The sequence below is a fragment of the Tamandua tetradactyla genome, chromosome 11 (assembly GCF_023851605.1).
Source record: "Tamandua tetradactyla isolate mTamTet1 chromosome 11, mTamTet1.pri, whole genome shotgun sequence".
Taxonomy (NCBI): Eukaryota; Metazoa; Chordata; class Mammalia; order Pilosa; family Myrmecophagidae; genus Tamandua; species Tamandua tetradactyla.
The window spans coordinates 28,674,102-28,691,252 of NC_135337.1; the positions used below are offsets into that span (position 1 = coordinate 28,674,102).

General features: G+C 46.0%; 1 protein-coding gene across 7 annotated transcripts in view; it reads right to left on the bottom strand.

Annotated features, from left to right (window-relative positions):
• The window catches only part of SLC44A3 (solute carrier family 44 member 3), a 119,311-nt gene that overhangs the window by 67,085 nt on the left and 35,075 nt on the right, over positions 1 to 17,151 (bottom strand). For 6 of the 7 annotated variants that reach the window (XM_077120191.1, XM_077120188.1, XM_077120187.1 and 3 more), the window contains one exon: positions 12,957 to 13,143. In XM_077120191.1, the coding sequence (XP_076976306.1) occupies positions 12,957 to 13,143 (187 nt within the window). The remainder of the gene's footprint in view (positions 1 to 12,956; positions 13,144 to 17,151) is intronic. The other variant, XM_077120189.1, reaches the window with a different exon arrangement.

The following is a 17,151-nucleotide window of genomic DNA, read 5'->3' on the forward strand; positions in this document are numbered from 1 at the left end:
CATCTACAATTCCCCTTTCCTGGTAGGGTTTGGGATGGAGTGAGATTATCTGGTAAGTGCCTGGCATAGGGCCTGGCCCATAGAAATATCACTCCATACATAATAACAGGCATTATTATTATTATTAAATTTCAGAAGCATGGTACTGCTCATTAAAAGGAGGCAAGCAAGGTAACCCAAATAACATTCCGCCATTCACCTGGCTGTACACTGCTTCCCCTTCCCTCATCCAAATTAGCTCTGTGACCATTGGCAAACCCAAATCCTAGGCTCTGCAGCTGCACTGGATTTCTGGATGTCCTCCTGCTATAAATTTTCCAATAAATCACTGTAAGTAAAAGGATGGGCACTTTGGCCAGGGGAGAAATCTACAGCCTGAACAGCATTAAAGGTAGTTTCATATTCCCTTGAAGGACTTAGATTTATAATTAACAATGTCTTTAGACATTCACATTAAGGCCTGTGTGCAAAGAGAGTGGGAGAAGATCATCATGCTGTAGAGCACAACTGATTCCACACACCAAGATCTACCTTAATTCCTTACGTTCTACGTTCTGCTGAACAAGAGTCACGTTGTGGGAAACAGTGGAGCAAGTCAATTTACAGAGAGAAGTTAATATGCTATCGAATACTAGGCTCATTTTGGCTAGGAGGCAATGCCTGATGCTTATGCTTTTGTAAAATGGATGTGACTTAGAAAAACAGTCCCAATTCCAAAGGAATGATCACCTCAGAAATAAAGCATGTGTTTGGGTAAATCAGGGCAGTGGAGACTTGGCAAACCATTCTCGGGATTATCCGATGTTCCAGGCCAAGGAACAAGTACTCTGTTCTTTCTACAAGATCGCTGAGTACTTAGGACAGATTACAGTTATGCAAGAACAGGTTTGCGACATCACAGATAGTTTGACAGTAGAAGACGTTTCCATAGAACAGGAGAGACGATTTCTTCAGACACAGCCAAACGTTAAATATGAAGGTCCTGGATGTAAGGGGGGCATTCTCTCCTCTTGGTTGCCCTGTATTATCAATGCACGTGTGCACTGTTCACATCCCAGCTTGGCACACTGATGGTGATAGTCAGAGAGGGAGCAGCTCAAGTGATAAGTTCAGATCTGCTTAGGATATGGAAGGATCTTGAAAGCATTATGCATAGTGAAATCAGCAAGTCACCTAAGGACAATTATTGCCTGGTGCCATTTATGAGAGATATCTGGAAACAGCAAATTCAAGAAATTGATTAGAAGTTACCAGGAGATAGGGGGAGGGGGTAAAGGGGAGTGTATGTTTGGTGGCTATGGAGTGTTCGTAAGTAAAATAATTAAAAATAAAAAGATCCTCTTAGTCATCAAAACCTTTGGCATTCCTCAAAGAAGCAGAACCAATAAGTTTTTTTTGATTGATCACCCGTCCTTTGGGACAACTTTATCAGGCCCCTCTCCTTTTTTGTTACTCTGGGTCAGTTATACAAGACTATTTTTAAACTTTCCTTTTAGGCAGGGTTTCCCAATGTCAACACTAACTGGCATTTTGGATCAGATAATTCTCTTTGCTATGAGGGCTCTCCTGTGCATTTAGGATGTTCAGCAGTCATCACTGGTCTCTACACACTATACACCTCCTTTTCCATCATGACAATCAAGAATGTTTCCAGACATTGTGAAATACCACTGAAGGGGAGGGGGCAAATTACTAACAGAGAATCACTGCTTTATGCAAACGTTCTCCTAAGGGTCAGGCGCCCTGGCTTCCTGGTGAGAGGCTGGACAGAAGCGGCTACAGCCACAGTCCCGTGGGTGGGGCCGGCGTGCTACAGCACACATGACTGCCCTCTCCTGGACAGCTGTATCGGTGCTCTCCTTTCTACCACAGACTAAAGCAACCACCAGCTAAAAGGACTAGTAGGAGGTGTGTAGCTAAAGTGAGTTAATGGGAATTGGAGCACAGAACCAGCCCAAGATATGATGGATCTCGAGGGATGGTGATGGAAATAGCAGTGAACTGGGAGGACTTGCGCTGTAGTCTCAGCATAGGCAGATGTGACAAACAACATGCGCCTCATTTCTCTCACTGTAAAGATGATGGCCGTGGCAAGAAGAAACCTGTGGCAGTGGTTACAGGCTTTGGCTTAAAAGTCACACAGGCCAAGATTCACATCTCCACACTGTTCCCTAATGGCTGACCAATCTTGGGCGAGTTACCGAAACTTTTTAAAGTCTCTGTTCATCCTGTAATCTGAGGATGCTAATACCTACTTCTCTCCCTTGGTGATCACATCCAGACTCATGGCTTTAAAAGCCATACATGTGGCTGTCCATAGGATTCAATGGGTAAAGCATTTAGAATAGCACCTGGCACTCAGAAAGTGTAATACAGCATTAGCTAGAGTGAGCACAAGGTAGGCTTGTCTCCAAATGAGATCCAGGCAGTACGGTGGCTTGGCACTGTGTACCCCAGAAAAACATGTTCTTAAATTTAATCCATTGCTATGGGTGTGAACCCATTCTAAGTAGGACCTTTTGTTGACGTTACTTTAGTTAAATAGGCATGGCCCACGTCAACCCGGTCTTAATCCTATTATTGGAGCCCTTTCTAAGCAAAGTGAAATTCAGACAGACAGACAACGCCACAGGAAGCAAGAGGCTGAAAATCAGCGGAACTTGGAGATGCCACCACGTGCCCGGCCAAGTGATAGAGGAGCCAAAGATTGCCAACAGCCAGCCCCAGAATGCCAAAGTCTTCAGAGAGAAAGCACAGCCTGGACTTTCTTTTAGCCTCAAAACTGTGAGCTGATCAGTTCCCATTGTTTAAAACAAACCATTGTCATGGTACTTGCTTGAGCAGCCTAGAGAACTAACATAGGCAGATATCAATCCAGTTCTGAAATTAATTATTTATTATGCACGGACTGTATACTGGCATTATGTTAGACACTGGCTGTTGGTGGGGGGGGGGGAGGTAGAAGTGGCAAAAAAAAAATGGAAAGGAGATACTATCTGAGTGACTATCAGAAATTTGTATGTTGCTATACTAGTCTATTCATCTTCCTTTCTTTTGGAAAACTATTGTTGTAATTTCTCTTCCAAATCCCAGGAGCTTTATTCCCATCCTCACTCTTAGCCAATGACTTTCTTTCCTGTTTCTTGGTGAATACTGAAGCAATCAGGAAACCTGTGCGAGGCCTATCTCCACATCTGCCCACTATCAGCCTATGTCCACAAATCCTCCTCCACCGTTTATGATACTGTCCAGATCCTAAGGCCAACCCCTCCACAAGATCCCACCTTCCTCACCTCCTTGAGATATCCTCTTCAGCAGATCTTCCCTTCTCTCCTGCTTCATCAAAATATTCTTCTCTACCCTACTGGATAAATCATCCCTAACCATCTCCCATCTTCAACAAATCTATCACTGACTTGCGTTCCTTTTCCCACTTCCTCTCCATTTCTTTATTTCCCTTTATAGTCAAATACATCAACATTTTCTATACTTGTTTTTTCCAATTATTTTCCTCCCTTTTTCTCTTAAATCTACCCCCACCCTGATCTCCTTTCCCACCCCCACCCTACAATACTGAAATTGTTTTTGTTTCACCTCCATGTTGCTAAATTCAATGGCCAATCCTCAACTCTGAGTTTACGTAGCAGCAGCATTTGACACATTGGATGATTCACATCTCCTTGAAGCCCTTTCTGCTTTAATTATCAGGATACTGACCTCTTTTTCCTCCAACTGGACTGGTTGCTCCTTTTCACTTTCTTTTGTGTACACTTCCTCATTTTCGTGACCTTTTAACATTGAAGTGCCCCAAAGCACAGTCCTGGGATTTCTTTCCTTCTTTATCTACACTCATTCTAATCTCAAAGTTTTAAATACTATATATATGCTCCCAAATGTAGCTCTGTAAGCAAAACCTCTGGGGACTCATATAGCTAACGGCCTACTTGACATTTCCATCTGGCTGTCTACAAGACATTTCAATTAAAAATAATTTCTGATCCACCTGTGTTCCCCAAACCTGCTCCATTCAAAGTCTTGCCTTATGTCATTTTTTTTGTTTTCTTTTTTTTTCTTTCTTATGTCATTTTATGGTCATCCCAGATTCCAGGTGCTCATACCAAACAAACTCTGGAGTCTTTCTAGACTCCTCTCTCTGTCATACCCTCTACCTACTACATTAGGAAATTCTGTTAATTCTATCTTCAAAGTAGATCCAGAATCTATCATGTCACAGCATTTCCACCATTACAGCCCTCCTCTAAGCTACCACCATCTCCTCCCTGGCTCATAGCTATGAAAATGTAAGTAAGCACCTTCACTATTTGCTTAAAACCCTGTAATGACGTCCCATGTCAAGATAGACGCCCATGTTCCCATAAAGACCCACAAGGCCCTAGGATCCGACACCATGACCTCTCTCTGACCTTCTTTTTTTTTTCACATACAGGAAGTCTATTATGAATCGCTCAGGAAGTTTATTATGAATTGCTCTTTTTTTAAAAAAAAATTTTATTACGAAAACCTCACAACATACAGTCCAACCATATTATATAATCAAAGGCTCATTATATCATCACATAGTTGTGCATTCATCATCATGACAATTTTCAGAACATTTGCATCACTCCAGAAAAAGAAATAAAAATAAAAAACTCTTACATCCATATCCCTCACCCCTCTCTCACTGATCACCAGTATTTCAACCTACCCAATTTTTCCCTCTTTATCCCCCATTATTTATTTAATTTTTAAATTCCCATTTTTTTTTTTTTACTCCTCTGTCCATAAAATCAGACACAAGGTTTTACAACCACACAGTCACATTATGAAAGCTATAGCAGTATACAACTGTCTTCAAGAATCAAGGCTACTGGAACATATAGCTCAACAGTTTCAGGTACTTCCAATCCACCATAGACTAAAAAGGAGATATCTACATATTGCATAAGAATAAACCTCCAGGATAACCTCTCTGCTCTGTCTGAAATCTCTCAGCCACTGACGCTTTATTTTGGCTGACCTCCTCTTGAACCATGCTTTCCCTCCAGCACTCCACTCTGACGGCTCGGCCCACCTTGCTGAACTTCCTGTACCCCAGGCTAGCTGCTTCTCTGCCTGGCAGACTTTCTCTTCCCTTAAATATCCTCATGGCTCTTCCCTCACCTCCTACAACTCTTTGCTCAAGTATTATTTTCTCAGTGAGGCCCTCCCTGATCACCAACTTTAAAACTGCACCCCTCACTCCAGCCTTTCTTATTTCTCTTTTCTGCTTTATTTTTCTTCATACCATTTATCAACATTTAAAGTACTATAATATTTATACATTTGTTTTGTTGAATGCCTATGTTCCTCCACCTTCCAGATTGGAAGGAACACTATTTCCAGCAGCTATAACCGAATCTGCTATACAGTAAACTTTCAATAAATATTTGTTGAATGAATGAACAGATGGACATACCTTCCTCAAGTAATATATCCTATCAAAGAGATTTGGAAACAATATTCTGAATTGTCCTAGAGATCATTCAAATAACCTGGAGGAAATTCGTCATGCAGCTAGCTCTAAATCTGGATATTATTAACAAGCTTTAAAACGTTTCAAAAGATGAAGGTGACCCCTGCAAATGGTAGTTTCTTAAGGAAGGTAGTCTACCAGGCTGGAATAATTTTCCAAAGGGAGGAAGCCCAACTTGGAAGGTTCTACTTTCCAGCACATTCTGTATACTTGACCTCATCTAGCAAATGGCCCATCTGGCCCCCAGTCAGCAGTCACCATTCTGCCCAGCCTCCTGGCCACTGTCCCCTCCCAGGGACTACGCTTCTGTTCTGGTGGTGTGAGGATTAGGGAAAAAGAGAGGTAATTCTCACAGACATAAAGGGTATAATTTACCAAGTTCTTTCGAGGTATTTCACCAGTAGGTTGAAACACTGGTGATTTAACATGTATAACACAGATGTGAATCGTTCACTGACTGAGCACACACTTAGTCAATCTTTTCAGGGACTGCACATTGAGCTCAGAGCCACAGAAAGAAAAAGACCCAGTCCCAGCTCTTAAGGTGTTCGTATTTCTGTGGGATGTCAACACATAAGCATTTACCTTGTTTCACTGTTCTTCATAGCACTTATGAAGAACCACTGAAATATATTTATTTGCTGCCCCTTTTCCCACCTACAAGAATGCAAGTACCTGAAGAGCAAGGAGTTGGTCTTGTTCATTGCTGAATCTCAGGGCTGGGCACACAATAGTCACTCAATGAATAGGTGTTGAAAGAATGATTAAAGAAAATAAAAAATACAAAGGAAAATGAAGAAGAAATGCCTAAGAGGGTTTGGGGAGTTTCTAGGAGGTTTTCTAGGAGATATAATACTTGAAACAAGTCTTGAAGAATGAATAGTCTTCCCAGCAGTTCGGGGGTCGAAATGGGGTGGAAGATGGGACGAGGAAGGGATTCTAGACACAGATCACAGCAGATGCAAAGCTATGGAGATGTGCAAGACCATGCAAATAGCTGGAACATTAGGATGTGTAGGAAAGAGTGGGGACGTTTAAGCTCAACAGGCAGGCAAGGCCTAGAAACCAGGTTGGCTTCCAAGTACCACTCTCCTTATACCATAAGGAGGAAAAAGAGTCAGCTGCTTACCTAGACTGTGTCCCAAATTTATTCCTCTTGGCCTGACAAAGTATGCTAAATTCACAGTGTGGATGATCATTTTGATTAATACTATCAATTCATAAGCACGGAGGTCAGAATGCAGCAAACATCTGCCCCTCTACAAATCGGTTTGATTAGATTCTAAATGCCTGGTGCAGTAGGACCCTCTGCCTGTTTGATTTTCCTACCAGCCCTGGAGGCAGCTGACAAAATCGTAAGAGCTTTTACTACGTGCCAAGACATGTTCTAGAGGCTGTATATGAGTTAACTCATGTAATCCTCATAAAAACTTGGTGAAGTAGGAATCATTATAGGTTAAGCAACTCATATAAGGACGCGGCTGATAGATGGTAGAGCCAGAACCCAAATCCAGGCATTCTGACCCAAAAGCCTGAGGTCTTGGGCACTACTCAACATGACATAGAAATAGAATGTAAAGAGAATAGATGAAAATCCTTTCTGCTTCCCCTACAAACCAGACAGGGAGAAGCATGCCTGAGAAGGAGAAGGGACTCGGTCTTCGTTTGCTAGGGCTGCTGTAACAACTACGACAGAGAGGATGGCTTAAACAACAGGAATATGTTGTCTCACAGTTTGGAGTTAGAAGTCCAAAACCAAGGGCCATGCTTTCTCTAAAGTCTGTAGTGTTTTGGTGGTGGATTGCCAGCAACCCATAACTCAGTCTCTGCCTCTGTCACAAGACTGACTCTCTCCCCATCTGTCTCCACTGTATCCAAATTTCCTTTGCTGTAAGGGCTCCAGTCATACTGCACTAAGGTCCACCCTGACTCAATTCAGCCTCACCTTAACTAATAGCACCCTTGAAGATCCTGTTTACAAATGAGGTCACATCTACAGGACCCGTGGTTAGGGCGCAAACGTGTCTTTGTGGGGAACATGATTCAATCTATAACAGGAGCTTGGGGATCTGGAGGAGGTGGTAAAACTTTGGCAATCTCTGACAGGTGTGGGAGGATTCAAGAATAGAGGGCGCATACCTCACTGCTCAAAACGTCCCCAAAGGCAACGAGTCTCATAGATGTCCTTAGGACAGCTGGGTATGGCAGCTGTAGAGTCAAATAGCAGGAGGAGAGAGCCAAGTGGAGGGGTCCTGAGAGCAAGAGAGGGCCTCCCCCAAATCTCCAGGGTCCAGGGAGGCACCGGAGAACACAACAAAGTTTCCTGGGTCCCGAGTGGGGACACAGATACAGCTGAGAGAAGGCTGATGACCAAAGGAGATTGGACTGAGGGCAAGGGAAACAAAGTAATGTTTGGGAGCCTGAGGACATTTCAGGGGGGCAGCTGTGGAAACAGAGGCCAATGACCAAAAATGAAATAGAACTAACTATATATGAGGGGCTGCCAGAATATGCTGGCATTGGTCCTCTTCCAGTTCCCTCTTCACTGTAAGTCCCTGTGGATCTCCAGTGCCTCACCATGGAGACAGAGGTGCAGTATCCTGAACTGGTTAAATGCAAATAGAAAATCATGGAATTGGTTGAATTTTTGTTTGTTTCTGAGTTCTCTTGCCTTTGACCATGGGAGCAGGGGAAAGAAATGGAAATTAGGGGTGGAGAAATTTTGTCCTTTGTACTTTCCCATGGGGATCAAAAGATCAGAAACTTCATAAAAGAAGGAGCTGTTTCAATCTCCCTTTTGCAATCTTCCTTCTCCCTTTTCCTGCGACAGGTCTGGGCCAAGAGCAGCCATAAGCTTCTTTAGCTGTTTTGCTGCTTTAGTTATAGCCTTTAGCTGTTTAACAACAGCTTTTTTTTTTTTTTTTTTTTTTTTTTGGTATGGGCAGGCACTGGGAATCGAACCCCGGTCTCTGGGGTGTCAGGAGAGAACTCTGCCTGCTGAGACACCATGGCCCGCCCTAGCATAGCTTTTGTGAAACAACTTCAGTAATCTTCTAGATCTCTGATGACTTAAAAAAATTCTTTTTCTTTTAAGCTGTGTTCTCAAATACGCCAAGCAGAATAAACAATGAATTAAAAAGCACAAACTAATACTAGTTATGCCTTAGTCAACACTAATTCCTAATAATAACAACGCATAATGTCCCTTATTTGCAAAACAAAATGTTAGTCCCATTGCAGCCCCCACACATGCTTATGAGGCAGGCTGGGGAAGGCATCATTTTTCTATTGCAAAAATGGGAAAAGGGAAGCACAGAGGATTAACTCACACGGAAGGCCAGAGCCTGTCTGGAACCCAGGTCCCTTGATGGGAAACTCACGGGAAATCCTCTGTCCGATCATGCTGCCCCCTTTTCCAGGATGGTCCCAGTCTGTGGCTGCCCCTTTATGTGCGGTACAGACTGAGATAGGAAGCCCCCAAAATGGGTCTCTTCCCTGGGCCAGAAGCTGGGGCTCTCAGATCACATTAACCATAACCAGGGTAATCAGACCATTAGGCTCTGTACAACCCACCTACAGCACCTGCCAAGTTCTTGAGTGTCCACAGCTTTCACTTATTTCCACTGGATTTTAGATAGTCACTGTCAAACTGCTGGGAGAAGACTGGTCCCAATGGATTAATAAATGAATCACTGCTGGGGGTCCTTGAGATATTCTGCTGAAAGAATCCCCAAACAAGCTGGAATCTGATGGTTTGTTAACAGACTGACTAATAATCACTAGAGAAATAAGCTCATCTGGGCCAAAAACAACCTAAGTTCACCTTTCTCTTCTGTATTTTTTTCTTTTGTAACACATTAAAATATTCAACCATCTGCCACAATAAGAAGCTCGCAAATATGTACCTACTGAGGACACCCCCACTTACAACTGACTGGTCACTACATAGAAGAGGGCGCTGTCCTCACCGCAGCTGCCCGAGGCGCATTCAATCAGACAACCAGGCGCTGTGGAAACATCACTCACCACGTAAAGCACCTGTGGCTTTTCAGAGGTTGTGAAATCTGTGCTCTCATAAGGGGAGCTGCATCATGGATGAAAGTGGTGCCTGCCGCCCTGCCCAGCCCCAGGGCAGGTCAGCTATCTTCTCCCTGGTCTCCTCTGAGCCTGGCCCTGGGAGTAAAGGTCTTAGAAAACAAAGGGAGTTCTGTGCACCTGTCACCCACGGGCGAGTGGGAAGGAGTCAGATGGCCTGAGGGGACCGGCCAATCTGATTTTTATGATGCTGGCACTGGCAGGTGGCGGCGCTGGGGGCTCTGTGTGGCACCGTCTATCTTTTTTTTTTAAATCAGTTTTATTGAAATATAGTTAATATAGAATAAACTGCACATATTTGACCAGAGTAAGAAATAGGAAATCACTGAAACATCACTCCAATGAAGAAAATAAATATATACCCCATTTACAAAGTTTCTTCCTACTCCTTGGTCATCCCACCCTCTTTTCCCCATGTGCGCCAACCCCCACCCCACTGTCCCCCAAGCTATAACCGACCTGCTTGTCACTTTCTTTGGCTATGCATAGGCTTTATTTTATTTATTTATTTTGGCATCTTCTATTTTATATCCTGTATCCTAAGATCGACTTGCTTAAAGATATCTCCATTGAGTGCTGGGCACCGAGGTTTTTCCCTGCCCTTCTTCCACTGACAGGGAACTCGCACCTTCCAAAGCAGGGCCCTAGGCAGCTCGAGAATGATGTGCAGTCCTCAATGCCGAAGAATAATCTCCTCGCTGCCTCTCCCCCTCTCAAACCTGGTTGCAGAGGCGATTTAACCCCTTGTGGGCTCAGCCTGGGCCTGAGTAGGAGGGGCCCCAGGAGACCCAAGCTGGCAGCTCGCCAACAAGCCAGCCTTGCTGCTGTTCTCCTCTGACTTTATCCCCAACTCCCACGACAGGGCTCTTCCCTTGTTGCTCGTGACCAGGTCCTCTCCTTGTGTTCTGTCTCGACTCCCACTGAATCCCCTTTGCCTCTTTCTGTCTTTTCTGGTCTTGCAGAAATTTTCAGCCTATTCTCTGAGAAGACTTTCCCGGCTCATGAAGTCTGATGTTCTCACAGCTCCTCAAATTTCTCCTATCATAACATTCATCAACCTCTGCATTCATATGTCTAATTGTCGGTCTGTCCTAAGTGCTGCAGGGAGAGAGATCACCCCCGTCTTTTCCCAGTGCCGTGCACAGTGCCCCAACCTCACAGTGCTCACAGAATAGCTGTAAATGAATGAAAGTAAAAAACCCATGTGCCTTGCTCCAAAACGTCCCTTTATCCAGACTCACAGCCACTGGGGGCCGAGGGGGTGGGCTGGCTATGTTCCTAAGAGAGTTATTTGCCTGGCTGGAGCAAGCTGCACTGGTCCTGAGGGACATTTCTCAAGACCTCCCAGTCTCTCCGATTCTTTAGGGGCACGTATTACAGCACCACCACCCGCTGAGCTGTTCCCGCCACTTCCGGTCACTCCCTGCTCCCAGCCCGCTCTAGCTGGGAACCTCCGGCCCTGCTGTCTTGCCTGCAGGTCCCAAACACCAACCACATTGCGGGCACAGTCGCATCTGCCAGCCACCTGCTGGGGTGCCCAATACTGCCTCATCTCTGAGGAGTGAGGGTCTGAACAGACAAAGCTGAGGACACCTAGTGTTGACTTCCCAGCTTTGTATCTCAGACACAAGCAAGGAAGAGTGCACAGGTTGCGTTCTGGAGCTCTGGAGTCAGAGAGAACCATCGTACTTCTCAGCTGTATGGCCTTCAGCCAACTACTTACTCAGAATCCCAATTTTCTGGCCTGGAACTTGAAAATAATAATGCACACATCACAAAGGGATGGTGATGATTAAGGGGAAAGAATATAAAATATTTAGTCCTCAGCTTAGAACTTAGGAAATTTTCAAAGTACTTAGGCCGGCCGCTGCCTTCCTTCTGACCAGGACCGAGCCATGCAGACAGGGGACTCAGGAAGAATGCTCAGTGTGGTAGCAGCTGAGAGTTCCAAGTGACCCCCAATAGGCTGCTATCCCTCTTTTTCTTCCTAATAGACCTTTCTCTTTTTTTGTTGGGGACATGGCTGATTGATTACAGTGCTGCACCTGTTCAACTAAGGTTCTTTCCTGGATAAATATTAGAAGTTTCTGGCGGGCCCTCGGTAAGCTTCCAGAGACCCCCAATGAAGAGGCTGCCCCATGGCATCTCTGAAGGTAGGAAAAAGGGGCTTTCCAGGGCTGTGACCTAGGGAACCTACGGACCATCTAAAGTAATCTTCAAGGCATCAGCTAACTCCAGAGAAAAGAGAAGAGAACCAAGTGACCAAGAGTCTACTACACATCAGTTGTCCTTACATACATGATTAGTGCCAACAGGGGGCAAAAGAAGCAGAATGAAAGCATTAAGCAATTATGCTTGTTGATTTGACAGCTGCTGGTGAAGGGCCTGAAAGCAACTTATTCTTTTGTAGTCACATCAGTGTATGCATGTGGCCTTTAACCAAGTCCCACTGAGGAGTCAGAGAAGATCTAGAACTGAGCTATCCAAAGCATGGCCAACAGACCAGCTACCTGTCTCCAAACTGTTACCAGGCTGCAGTGAGATAAGGAGATTGCCCCAGAATGAAGTGCAGCTGTACCGCTGAGCGCACTGTTCCTTCAGCTGACTTTTTTTTCTTTCCTCCCCATAGCAAGACATTCTCAATGAAGGCGGCAAATGAGTGATATGCACACTGGCGCACGGCTCTTATCAGATTTCGGAGCAGCATTCTGAATAGCGCTGCTCTAGGAAGTGGCTAGCCTTCAAAATCAGCTATGGAGCTTTGAAAAAGTATAGATACTTGGCTCCACACCCAACCAACTGAATCAGAACCTCCGAGGACAGGGCCCAGGCATCTGTATTTTTATAAAGCACCATAGACAACTCTGAGGAATACCTCTGGTAGAGAACTTTTGGATCTGACAAGAGGATGGCAGATGCAGCATTTTTAGGATCAAAGCAATGTGAACTGTGTGCATTCTGTGTGCTGGGCACCACAGAATTTTTAATAGTCTTTCCTAGCATCTTCTAGGTCACCTACTGATTTGCTAGGAGTTGGCAAATTACCTTGGATAAAAACTCAAACTCAGTGCTTTTGATAAAATTCTTTCGAGAGGCCTTTGTTTGTATTGTAGTTTTTCCTAAAGCTCTTTCAGTGCATACTGAATTCATTCTCCCTCAAAACACAAACCCAGTTTCTTAAAAGGTAGTACAAGAGAGGGAAGAGAATTTTCCACTTTTCCTCATGACAGAGCCCCTCTGCCTGCAACAAGGGGGTCCCTACAGGAACAGGCCAATGGTTCCCAAATGGTGATGTCTTCTCCACGTGAAATGCCCAGGTGAGGAACTCACACCCACTGGTCCTTACCTGCAGTTCCCAGGCTCAGCAGCACAGCCACCCAGAGGACCCAGAAAAAGATGAGGATGGCAAATGTCCACAGTGGCTGGAACAGCAGGAAAGGAGAGTTGCTGATGACTTTATTTGCAACTTGGAAGAGCTCAACTATGAATTTTATTCTCTTTCTGAGGACAAAAATTAGGAGAAGCAGAACTGCCTGGTGGGAAAAGGAGAAGAGAGTAAATTATTTCAAAATAATGGAGAACGGGGCAGAGCTCTTCTTTTTAATAATAAACCCTAACATTTCACTGACATGCACCAAGAACTCTCTTAAGATTGCTACTTTTGCTATAACTGAGCAGATAAATTCTGGAGGCCTCATTCGAACACTAATTGAGCATCTACTTACCTCCTAGGTGCTGGCCCCTATGCTAGATCCTGCCAATGCAACAGTGAACAAGACAGTCCCCACCCTTAAAGAGTTGCAGTCTGGCCAGAGAGCAAAAGAAAATGAAAATAAGTTTCTCTAGGGACAGGACACTGTCCACTATTTCTCCCTTTCCCCACGGCACTGAGGCACTCGGAGAATGCTGAGGCACCGCAAAAGGGCAGATGCATGTCAGTCTGAGGGGAAAGACAGTGATTATGCCTCAAAGCAACCTTCTGTGCCTCCTTCTCTATTAGCTTTTTCTTCTCTGCATGGAATTATCAAGTCTTTCATAGTAAAGAAACAGGCCCTATGTCAACTCCCGTCCCCATTCAGCCACTGCCGTCTGTGATTCCCTCTGCAATCAAGCTCCTTCAAGGGGTTCTCGCTCACACCTACATTTCCAACCCCCAACTCACTCTTCAACTGCCATGAACCTCCAGATCCCAACATCCCCTGAAAAGCATTCTCCCTAAGGTCACCTCATTTGACTTCCTGAATGCTAAATCCCAAGGAAACACTTCAGGTCTTGCGTGACCTTCAGCCTGGCATTTGAATTTCTTGTCCAGTCCTTTTGTGCTGTAACTCTCTCCTCCTCGGCTTTTGTGATCTCTCTTTCTGATGGTTCCACTACCACGTCAGCTGCGGCTGCTGCTCAGAATCTTCTGGGGCATCACCTACACTTTTGTAGTTTCAACATTCCCCTAGAGGATGATGACCTTCAAATCAAAATCTCCCAACGTCACCTTTCTCTCGGTGCTGGACAAATCGCACATCAGTTACTGACAAGTGTCCTGTGCTTCTGAATGTCCTACAAATGCTTCAAACTCAATTTCTCCTGAACCAAAGTCTTCAGTTTCATACTAAACTATCCTCTTTCCTTCATCTCCAGTAACTCTAAGTTTTAAACATTTTTAACATCTTCTGAAAATAAGCTGGGTCTGTTTCTTCTATACACTTTTTATCCTATACTTCTCCTACTGCAGCATTTGACATGGTCTTCTGTAAATGTTTACTTGTCCAAATCCCCCACAAAGACGTGGCACCACACCCAAAACACAGCACATTCCCAATTATCTCTGATTCAGTTTCTCAAATATCTCTCAACCAATCCCTACTCTCTATCCCCAATGTTGATACTGCAGCTCAAGCCTCATCCTCTCCCATCTAGACCCTAATTACTTCCTCACTGGCCTTCTTTTTTTAATTCCCTGATCCCCCACGCCAATCCTTTCTCCATGTCACTGCTAGGAAGACCTTCTAGCAAAAGATGCCACCTCTCTGCTTAAAATCCACCTATGGCTCCCCAGTGACCCCAGGATAAAGACCAAACTGGTTATGGCAGACCAGGACCTCCCCGAGGTGGCGTCCTCTGCACCTGCATCTCAGCCTCCACAAGGGAACTGCCTGCCCCTGTGGCCCCACCTGTGCTGTCTCCTCCGCACAGACTGCCCTTTCCCTTCTGGCTGCACTCGGGCAATCCTGGCCTCAAGGATCCCACAGTCAAGTGGAGGGAAGAGTGACCCAGAGGGCAGGGAGGAAAACTGGGCAGGAGCTGCTCCAGGAAAGCAGAGCCGCCTGCCCCTGCTCTGGAGAACATCAGGAGGGGACAGGAAAGGTACCCAGGAGAGACCCTTCAGTTTTAAAGACCAAGCTGGAATTTCCATTTCCGCGTTCCCAATGTCTGACATACTTAACAAGAAAGAAAGACTTTGTGATATGCTTATTATTTTAAATTTTACTGAAGCAAAATAATAGAATCTTCAGGCAAATAAACCTGGCTTTTAGCTCCCAAGTGGAATGCTAAAACATGTGTGTATTTAAATGGGTGTGCGTTTTACAACGTATATATAATGTTCTTCTCGTTGCCCAAAGCATACAGACTTACCAGGACACTCATGAGAAGTGAGGCGCTGATGAGTCACCACTTCGCCCAGGCCCAGTGAAGATGAGCGTGACCTACTGGGGACTGCGCGAGGGGTGAGGGGCTGCACCGGGGCAGGCGCCAGAGCCCACCTACCAGCCCGGAGGCACGCCTGGACTGCACTCCTGTGGGCTCTAGGCTTCAAGGAGCTGCATTTCAGCCTACCCTCGTGGGCTGAAGCCCGGGGACGAGCATCTCATACCATCACCCCATTTCCTTCACTGTTGTCGGCAGTTATATTGAAACTACGTAAATAATATTCACTAGTGGCCCCATCTTCCCAGAACAGTGCTTTAAGGCAGCTGCTGGGGACACAGCCCATTCACGTGGTCCTTGCAGGGAACCGGGGTCTCCGTGGGATTCCAGGCCCCGGGGGAGGCTCTCAGAGTCACTGAGACTCCAACCTGGGGAGGGGGTTGGGGGCAGGACTGAGATGGGGGCCCTGAGGTGAGCGAGGGCTGAGGGCTGAGGGCTGAGGGAGCTTATCCCTCTTCTCCTATTTTTTTCCTACGAACATTGTCTTTCCTCTTTCTTTGACTTCTCTGGGAAAGAGGGGGTGAGAAAAGGGGAGAAGGGAAGAGGGGCAAGGAGGAGTGCTGGGGAAGGGGAGAGGTGCTTGGCTAGGGGTCATAACCGGACTCTCCCTTCCTGTGTCTCCCCATCCTCCTTCCCTCACCTCCTGCAGGGGTCCGAGAGGGGCAGAGTCTGCGCTAGAGGGAGTCAGAAGCAGGGACCGCAGAGGCTGCCCCTGTCGCAGCTGGTCCTCTTTCTCCATTGCCAGCCTGGCTTCCCGGGCTCAGTTCTCCCGCACAGAGGCGTGCCAGCCAGGAAGCATTAGGGGTGGCCCCGCTGTGGGAACGCTGAGCTTCCAGTGGTGGATGCCTCTTCTGGAGGAGGGAAGCCCAGCCCCCTGCGGGCTGCAGTATTACTACTGACAGGTGGGAAGGCTGAGGCCTGAGCATCCAGTCATTTCTCCCAGGTCACAGGGTAGGGGCGCAGGCCCGAGCCCCCACAGCCCAGGCCTCTCCCCGTGCACCGCGTCCCACCACCTGCCCTGTCATCCATCTTATCAGTAGGCATGTGTTATCTGGTGTTTTATGTCTTGCTGGCACCACTGCTTAGCACAAGGCCCTGGGCATAATAGGGGCTCAGTGAATTCTGATGATGATGAAGATTCCAGGGGCTCTTAGAGGATGAGAGCTGAGCTATCTCACCCAGCAACCGGCACTCAGTAGCAGTCCCGTCAGTGGCAGCCACAAGCCACTGCACGGACCTCATGGACAAAGGTGAAAACTTGTCTCTCCTCTCACAGCCTCCCCTCCTCTAATCTCATTCGAGGTGAAGGGGAGAATTCACCTAGTATGATCCGGGACCTGGGCACCCACTCATGGTTCAGTGTGTGAAGACAAAGGGAGCCCCATGGAGGCTCACGGAGGTGCCCGGCTCTCTCCCCAGCTCCTTGTTCCCTCCTCCTCCCCATCGGGTGTGGTGGAGCCCCTTCTTCTCCAGCCCCCTTCACAGACCCTGGCTCACTGTGGGCTTGGCCCTGACGGAGGCAGGACGGAGGAATCAAACCAGGGATTCTCTGTCACTGTCTGCTTGTTCTTCTATGCAGTCTATGTAAAGAGCACAAACCTGAAACCTCACTGAAAAGGAGAAAATGCAAAGACTGCAGCGAATATGGTGAGTGATGACTTTCCCTAGAAGATAGAAGCAAGTTGGTGAGAGAACCGGCACTTGCTGACTCAGTGGGTGTGCTCGTTTGAAAGGAAGTATGCCCCCTAAGAAAAGCCCTGTTTTAATATATACCCCATTTCATACAGGTAGAATAATTCCTATTCAATACTGTATATTTGAAACTGTAATCAGATCAT